This window comes from Heptranchias perlo, unplaced genomic scaffold, assembly GCF_035084215.1.
Source record: "Heptranchias perlo isolate sHepPer1 unplaced genomic scaffold, sHepPer1.hap1 HAP1_SCAFFOLD_88, whole genome shotgun sequence".
In the NCBI taxonomy this organism is placed as follows: domain Eukaryota; kingdom Metazoa; phylum Chordata; class Chondrichthyes; order Hexanchiformes; family Hexanchidae; genus Heptranchias; species Heptranchias perlo.
Window position 1 is genome coordinate 1779727 of NW_027139918.1, and position 9342 is coordinate 1789068.

General features: G+C 46.4%; 1 protein-coding gene across 1 annotated transcript in view; it reads right to left on the bottom strand.

Moving 5' to 3' along the window:
• The window catches only part of LOC137319607 (THAP domain-containing protein 5-like), a 30158-nt gene extending 21091 nt beyond the window's left edge, over positions 1-9067 (bottom strand). Inside the window, exons 1-3 of the mRNA XM_067981703.1 lie at positions 9011-9067; positions 3678-4354; positions 216-648 (exon numbers count right to left, since the gene is read on the bottom strand). Of these exons, the coding sequence (XP_067837804.1) occupies positions 216-648; positions 3678-4354; positions 9011-9067 (1167 nt within the window). The remainder of the gene's footprint in view (positions 1-215; positions 649-3677; positions 4355-9010) is intronic.
• Positions 9068-9342: the final 275 nt, after the last annotated feature.

The following is a 9342-nucleotide window of genomic DNA, read 5'->3' on the forward strand; positions in this document are numbered from 1 at the left end:
TTGGTGTGAGTTAGGATACAGGTAGCAGAGTTATGGAGGAGCTGAAGTTTACTGGCCAAGAGAGCAGGCAGATAACCAGTCTCTTGCACCTTATCGCTACTACTTGATTTACCCAAGTTCTCACTTAACTTTACCAACCTTGGTAGCTTCCTGCACTGTAGGCCTTCACCTAGGTTTCTCAACAAAAAAAACCGAGATTGATTTCCTTTACCTACCATCTCCATTATTTTCAGCTTCTCCTCTAAAATAACATTTTCCCTTTTCAGTTGGCGCACAAGATTTTCCATGACTCTCAGCCGGGCTGAATTCCTCCTTTCTCGCTGCTGTATAACTTTCACCTTTTTCTGTAGGTTAGTAATGATCTCTTCAAGTTGCTCAATGGTCAGATCATTTTTGTAGTATGAATGTTCGCCTTGTACTTCCGGTGTGTCAGGTAGTGTGGACATAACTGTTTCTACAGCTGCAATGACTGGTTCAGGGGGCAGCACTGCATGGTTTTGCACAATTGGTAGAGTTGACATAATTGGCACAATGAGCGCAGAGGGCAACGTCAGTACTGTTTCGAAACCAGACACTGTTTTCAAAGATCCGGTTGCTGCAGTCAGTAATACGTTTGATGTCTGAGAAGACATGTTGGTGGGTGATAATTTATTTTTTTTATTCGTTCACGGGATGTGGGGGTCGCTGGCGAGGCCGGCATTTATTGCCCATCCCTAATTGCCCTTGAGAAGGTGGTGGTGAGCCGCCTTCTTGAACCGCTGCAGTCTGTGTGGTGAGGTTTCTCCAACAGTGCTGTTAGGAAGGGAGTTCCAGGATTTTGACCCAGCGACGATGAAGGAACGGCGATATATTTACAAGTCGGGATGGTGTGTGACTTGGAGGGGAACGTGCAGGTGGTGTTGTTCCCATGTGCCTGCTGCCCTTCTCCTTCTAGGTGGTAGAGGTGGCGGGTTTGGGAGGTGCTGTCGAAGAAGCCTTGGCGAGTTGCTGCAGTGCATCCTGTGGATGGTACACACTGCAGCCACAGTGCGCTGGTGGTGAAGGGAGTGAATGTTTAGGGTGGTGGATGGGGTGCCAATCAAGCGGGCTGCTTTATCTTGGATGGTGTCGAGCTTCTTGAGTGTTGTTGGAGCTGCACTCATCCAAGCAAGTGGAGAGTATTCCATCACACTCCTGACTTGTGCCTTGTAGATGGTGGAAAGGCTTTGGGGAGTCAGGAGGTGAGTCGCTCGCCGCAGAATACCCAGACTCTGACCTGCTCTCGTAGCCACAGTATTTATATGGCTGGTCGAGTAAAGTTTCTGGTCAAGTGTGACCCCCAGGATGTTGATGGTGGGGGATTCGGCGATGGTAATGCCGTTGAATGTCAAGGGGAGGTGGTTAGACTCTCTCTTGTTGGAGATGGTCATTGCCTGGCACTTATCTGGCGCGAATGTTACTTGCCACTTATGAGCCCAAGCCTGGATGTTGTCCAGGTCATGCTGCATGCGGGCTCGGACTGCTTCATTATCTGAGGGGTTGCGAATGGAACTGAACACTGTGCAATCATCAGCGAACATCCTCATTAATGACCTTATGATGGAGGGAAGGTCATTGATGAAGCAGCTGAAGATGGTTGGGCCTAGGACACTGCCTTGAGGAACTCCTGCAGCAATGTCCTGGGGCTGGGAGGATTGGCCTCCAACAACCACTACCATCTTCCTTTGTGCTAGGTACGACTCCAGCCACTGGAGAGTTTTCCCCCTGATTCCCATTGACTTCAATTTTACTAGGGCTCCTTGGTGCCGCACTCGGTCAAATGCTGCCTTGATGTCAAGGGCAGTCACTCTCACCTCACCTCTGGAATTCAGCTCTTTTATCCATGTTTGGACCAAGCCTGTAATGAGGTCTGGAGCCGAGTGGTCCTGGCGGAACCCAAACTGAGCATCAGTGAGCAGGTTATTGGTGAGTAAGTGCCGCTTGATAGCACTGTCGACGACACCTTCCATCACTTTGCTGATGATTGAGAGTAGACTGATGGGGCGGTAATTGGCCGGATTGGATTTGTCCTGCTTTTTGTGGACAGGACATACCTGGGCAATTTTCCACATTGTCGGGTAGATGCCAGTGTTGTAGCTGTACTGGAACAGCTTGGCTAGAGGCGCAGCTAGTTCTGGAGCACAAGTCTTCAGCACTACAGCTGGGATGTTGTCGGGGCCCATAGCCTTTGCTGTATCCAGTGCACTCAGCCGTTTCTTGATATCATGTGGAGTGAATCGAATTGGCCGAAGACTGGCTTCCGTGATGGTGGGGATATCGGGAGGAGGCCGAGATGGATCATCCACTCGGCACTTCTGGCTGAAGATGGTTGCAAATGCTTCAGCCTTGTCTTTTGCACTCACGTGCTGGACTCCGCCATCATTGAGGATGGGGATATTTGCAGAGCCTCCTCCTCCCGTTAGTTGTTTAATTGTCCACCACCATTCACGACTGGATGTGGCAGGACTGCAGAGCTTTGATCTGATCCGTTGGTTGTGGAATCGCTTAGCTCTGTCTAAAGCATGTTGCTTCCGCTGTTTAGGATGCATGTCGTCCTGAGTTGTAGCTTCACCAGGCTGGCACCTCATTTTTAGGTACACCTGGTGCTGCTTCTGGCTTGCTCTTCTGCACTCCTCATTGAACCAGGGTTGATCCCCTGGCTTGTTGGTAATGGTGGAGTGAGGAATATGCCGGGCCATGAGGTTACAGATTGTGCTGGAATACAATTCTGCTGCTGCTGATGGCCCACAGCGCCTCATGGATGCCCAGTTTTGAGCTGCTAGATCTGTTCTGAATCTATCCCATTTCGCATGGTGGTAGTGCCACACAACACGTTGGATGGTGTCCTCAGTGCGAAGACGGGACTTCATCTCCACGAGGACTGTGCGGTGGTCACTCCTACCAATACTGTCATGGACAGATGCATTTGCGACAGGTAGATTGGTGAGGACGAGGTCAAGTAGGTTTTTCCCTCGTGTTGGTTATCTCACCACCTGCCGCAGGCCCAGTCTGGCAGTTATGTCCTTCAGGACTCGGCCAGCTCGGTCAGTAGTGTTGCTACCCAGCCACTCTTGGTAATGGATATTTAAGTCCCCCACCCAGAGTACATTTTGTGCCCTTGCTACCCTCAGTGCTTCCTCCAAGTGGTGTTCAACATGGAGGAGGACTGATTCATCAGCTGAGGGAGGGCGGTAGGTGGTAATCAGCAGGAGGTTTCCTTGCCCATGTTTGACCTGATGCCATGAGATTTCATGGGGTCCAGAGTCAATGTTGAGGACTCCCAGGGCCACTCCCTCCTGACTATATCACTGTACCGCCACCTCTGGTGAGTCTGTCCTGCCGGTGGGACAGGACATACCCAGGGATGGAGATGTAAGAGTCCGGGACGTTGGCTGAAAGATATGATTCTGTGTGTATGGCTATGTCAGGCTGTTGCTTGACTAGTCTGTGGGACAGCTCTCCCAATTTTGGCACAAGTCCCCAGATGTTAGTAAGGAGGACCTTGCAGGATCGACTGGGCTTGGTTTGCCGTTGTCGTGTCCGGTGCCTGGTGGTCCGATGCCGGGTGGATCGTACGGTTTTATTCTTATTGTGACTTTTCGTAGCGAGATTTTACAACCGAGTGGCTTGCTAGGCCATTTCAGAGGGCAATTAAGAATGTTTGATAAGTTGGCACTACAGCTAAAGCAGGCAAGTCCTCAAAGATTGACATCGCTAGAGTAGAAGGGACTGGCGTTGGAGGTTCTGGCTGGAAAGATGACAGGGTTTCAATATCTTGCGCAGCCGGGGGCACAATTTCTATGGACGTTAATGTGGGTTCTGATTCCTCGCGCGTCTGGGTTGGCACAAGCTGTAAAGTTTCAACAGATGGCGACATTGCAGTAGCTCCTACAGTTTCAACCGATGCCAGTGTCTGTGTAAGTTGAACAGTTTCAACAGCTGCAACATTTTCAAATGGCAATGCAGATGACTCTGTTAGTGCATATTGAAAGGATCCGCCTTTATCTATCTCTAGTGACTCAAAGGAATCCATTGCCACATTCGGTAAAGGCTCAGAAGTCGGTATTATCGCTTCAGACAGAGATTCAACACAGTCACTGACAGCAGACATAGCTATCTTATCCAATTCAGTCACTGAAGCTGATATAGTTGTCTCAGTTGACAGAGTTGGTTCAGTTGCCATGGCTAGCACTGCAAGTGCATTTGGCTCATTCAATGCAGGTGACAGAACTGGAACAGTTTCCATTTTCAGCACAGTGTCTTCTTCACTGCTTTGAGCTTCCAACCCCTTTTTTTGCCGTTTATTCCCATTTGATCGAGCAAGAGCTTTCCTTTTCTGCAGAAAGTATTTTTTTTGAAGAGTTAAAACCCTTAGTCAAAAATGTCAATGATACAATTACAGATGATACTAAAATAGTTTCTATAGGATAAATTGTATCAGTGATATGTGCATACTTACAGTGAACATGCACAGGACTTTGTCTAGGTAGTCCTAATTATCACAAGAGTCATATTTACATACAGTAGCTAATTGTCCATTGTTGGTCTGACAATGAATTCAATTCTGTTAGGCATTAGACATTTAAAAGTTTCCTAATCTAAATCTACACAAATAACATTACATAAGCTGCCCTGGTGGCCTTGTCAGTGAAGGCACTAGTGCTGGTAGAGCACTAAGCCATACGGACCAAAAGGTCCAGGTTTGATTCCTACCCTGTGCTGAGTTAGCTGATCTCAGCCAGGGCAACAACTGAGGCACTACATTTGGCCTCAACCCTTTGGGCTAGGGAGGGGGAGAAAAAAAATCAGCTAGAGTTTCTGCTACTGGCTGCTACACACCAATTTCTCTCATCCCTTTTGCTCAAGGATGTTCACGCAAGGGTCCAAATTGTGTGTGGCTATCAGTGAAATCAGAACCAAGCTCAACTGCAATGCCCTTCATGGTGCAATAGCCTCTGGCATTCACCATCTTGGCTCAGAGAAGAATGAATATCTGGGTGAGATATCAAAGAGATAGAACTTGCATTTATATAAAGTCTTTCATGTCCTCAGGATGTCTCAAAGCATTTCACAACGAATGAGATACTTTGAAGTGAAGTCACTGTTGTTGTGTAGGCAAGTGTAGCAGCCAATCTGTACACTGCAAGGTCCTACAAACAAAAATGAGATGAATGGCCAGTTAATCTGTTTTGGTGGTGTTTGTTGAAGGATAAATGTTGGCCAGGACATCAAGAAGACTTCCCTACTAATCTTCGAATAGTTACATGGAAGTTAGATTATGAAAAGAAATTAGCAAAAAATATAAAAACAGAGATCAAGAGTTTCTATAGTTATATAAAAAGAAAAAGGGTGGCTAAGGCAAACATAGGTCCCTTAGAGGATGAGACCGGGAAATTAATGGTGGGAAACATGGAGATGGCAAAAATGCTGAACAAATATTTTGTTTCAGTCTTTACAGTAGAGGACACTAAGAATATCCCAACACTGGACAAACAGGGGACTCTCGGGGGGGAGGAGCTAAATACGATTAAAATCACTCAGGAGATGGTACTCAGTAAAATAATGGGACTCAAGGCGGATAAATCCCCTGGACCTGATGGCTTCCATCCTAGGGTCTTGAGGGAAGTGGCAGTAGGGATTGTGGATGCTTTGGTGATAGTTTTCCAAAATTCCCTGGACTCAGGAGAGGTCCCGGCAGATTGGAAAACTGCTAATGTAACACCGTTATTTAAAAAGGGTAGTAGGCAGAAGGCTGGAAATTATAGGCCAGTTAGCTTAACATCTGTGGTGGGTAAAATTTTGGAGTCTATTATTAAGGAGACAGTAACAGAACATTTAGATAAGCATAATTTAATAGGACAAAGTCAGCATGGCTTTATGAAGGGGAAGTCATGTCTGACAAATTTGCTTGAGTTCTTCGAGGATATAACGTATAGGGTGGATAAAGGGGAACCAGTGGACATAGTGTATTTAGACTTCCAGAAGGCATTCGACAAGGTGCCACATAAAAGATTATTACTTAAGATAAAAAATCACGGGATTGGGGGTAATATTCTGGCATGGGTGGAGGATTGGTTATCGAACAGGAAGCAGAGAGTTGGGATAAATGGTTCATTTTCGGACTGGCAACCAGTAACCAGTGGTGTTCCACAGGGGTCGGTGCTGGGTCCCCAACTCTTTACAATCTATATTAACGATTTGGAGGAGGGGACCGAGTGCAACATATCAAAATTTGCAGATGATACAAAGATGGGAGGGAAAGTAGAGAGTGAGGAGGACATAAAAAACCTGCAAGGGGATATAGACAGGCTGGGTGAGTGGGCGGAGATTTGGCAGATGCAATATAATATTGGAAAATGTGAGGTTATGCACTTTGGCAGGAAAAATCAGAGAGCAAGTTATTTTCTTAATGGCGAGAGACTGGAAAGTACTGCAGTACAAAGGGATCTGGGGGTCCTAGTGCAAGAAAATCAAAAAGTTGGTATGCAGGTGCAGCAGGTGATCAAGAAAGCCAACGGAATGTTGGCTTTTATTGCTAGGGGGATAGAATATAAAAACAAGGAGGTATTGCTGCAGTTATATAAGGTATTGGTGAGACCGCACCTGGAATACTGCATACAGTTTTGGTCTCCATACTTAAGAAAAGACATACTTGCTCTCGAGGCAGTACAAAGAAGGTTCACTCGGTTAATCCCGGGGATGAGGGGGCGGACATATGAGGAGAGGTTGAGTAGATTGGGACTCTACTCATTGGAGTTCAGAAGAATGAGAGGCGATCTTATTGAAACATATAAGATTGTGAAGGGTCTTGATCGGGTGGATGCAGTAAGGATGTTCCCAAAGATGGGTGAAACTAGAACTAGGGGGCATAATCTTAGAATAAGGGGCTGCTCTTTCAAAACTGAGATGAGGAGAAGCTTCTTCACTCAGAGGGTGGTCGGTCTGTGGAATTTGCTGCCCCAGGAAGCTGTGAAAGCTACATCATTAGATAAATTTAAAACAGAAATAGACAGTTTCCTAGGGGTTATGGGGAGCGGGCAGGAAATTGGACATGAAGCTGAGTTCGGATCGGTCAATGCCCTGTGGGTGGCGGAGAGGGCCCAGGGGCTATGTGGCCGGGTCCTGCTCCGACTTCTTGTGTTCTTTAGATTTGTGGTTGGGATCAGATCAGCCATGATCTTATTGAATGGCGGAGCAGGCTCGAGGGGCCGATTGGCCTACTCCTGCTCCAATTTCTTATGTTCTTATGTTCTTGTGTTCACCTTAACAGGAAGGAGAGGCCTCAGTTTAACACATTGTTCAAAGATGGCACCTCCTACAATGAAGAATTTCCTCAATACTCCAGTGAATGATCGGCCTAGATCATGTGATCAAATCCTGCAGCGGGACTTGAACCATAACTTTCGAACTCAAGAGGCAAAGGTACTATCATTGAACCAAGCTGCCAGTAACTGTACCCAAGCAAAAGTCAGTGTCCTCAGATGGAGCGAGAAAAAAAATTGGAATTAAAAAAAAAAATTCGTAATATTGTTGTTGTTTGTAGGACCTTGCAGTGTGCAGATTGGCTGCTACACTTGCCTACACAACAACAGTGACTTCACTTCTAAGTATCTCATTGGTTGTGAAATGATTTGAGACATCCTGAGGACATGAAAGACGTTATATAAATCCAAAATAGTGCTCAAAATATCATGTCACAGTAAGGTACAATTCCTGAGAATTGGTACATATTTATGAAATTAAAAATAGTAAAAGACAATTTACCTGCCAGTGGAATATTTAAAGTAGCTCGCCAGTTCCCCGAAGCTTCTTTTACATTAGGATTAGTAGCATGCTAAGGCGGATGGCTAAGAAGGCACGGAATACAAGATAGCCTTTTGACTTGGGTTGGAAATTGGTTGGTAGGAGACAAGAGTGGTGATAAATGGCATGTACTCTGATTGGCAGGATGGGACAAGTGGTGTTCCCCAGAGATCTGTTCCTACGCCTCAACGTTTCACCATATTTATTAATGACTTGGATGAAGGAAGAGAGTTGTATATCCAAGTTCACACATAACAAAGTTAGGAGGGACAGTAAGTAGTGCAGCTGGGAGTAGGAAGTTGCAGAGGGACACACAGATTAAGTGAGTGGGCAAAACTATGGCAGATGGGAGTTCAATGTGGGCAAGTGTGAGGTCATTCACTTTGGATCCAAGAAAGATAAATCAGAGTATTTTCTAAATGGTGAGAAACTAGGAACTGTAGAGGACCAAAGAGATTTGGGAGACCAAATAGACAATTCATTAAAAGCTAGTAGACAGGTGCAGAAAGCAATTAAAAAGGTTAATGGAAGGTTGGCATTTTTCTCAGAGGCTGGAATACAAAGGGAAGGAAGTTGTGCTTCAGTTCTATACAGCCTTGGTCAGACCCCATCTGAAGTACTATGTTGAGTTTTGGGCAATGCACCTCAGGAAGGATATATTGGCCTTGGTGGGGGTACCACACAGAATCACCAGAATGATATCAGGACCTAAAGGATTAAATTACGAGGACAGGTTGCATAAACTTGGCTTGTATTCCCTTGAGTATAAAAGATTGAAGGCTGATCTGATCAAAGAGTTTAAAATGTTAAAAAAGGATTTGATGGGGTAGACACATAAACTATTTCCTCTGCAGGGGGAATAAAGAATGAGGGTACATCATCTTAAAATTAGTAGGCCATTCAGGAACAAAAATCATAAAGCACTTTCTCACGCAACGGGTAGTAGAAATCTGGAATTCTCTCCCCCAGAGGGCTGTGGATGCTGGGTCAGTTGGAGCTTTCAAGACAGAGAGGACTGGATTTTTGTTAGGTAAGGATAACAGGGGATATGGAGCAAAGGCAGGTAAATGGAGTCGAGATACAGATCAGCCTTGATCTTTTGAATGGCAGAGCAGGCCCGAGGGGCTGAATGGCCTACGCAGGAGTTCCTATGTTCCTAAGATCTGGTTAGCAAATCCGGCAAGTTTACTTTGAGGTTGCCTCCAGCTGTTGACACCTGGGCATTCGGAGTTAGCAGCATTGGCATGCCACTAAATCCAACATTAAAACAGCTCTCGAGATGCAACTGGCCACACCACAAGATTCCCTGAGAGGAGCCGAGCCGAGCGGAGGGAGCGTCCGATAAAAGGCGGGATTTCAGAGCGCTGAGAGGAGCCGAGCCGAGCGGAGGGAGCGTCCGATAAAAGGCGGGATTTCAGAGCGCTGAGAACAGCTGAGAGGAGCCGAGCCGAGCGGAGGGAGCGTCGGATAAAAGGCGGGATTTCAGAGCGCTGAGAGGAGCCGAGCCGAGCGGAGGGAGCG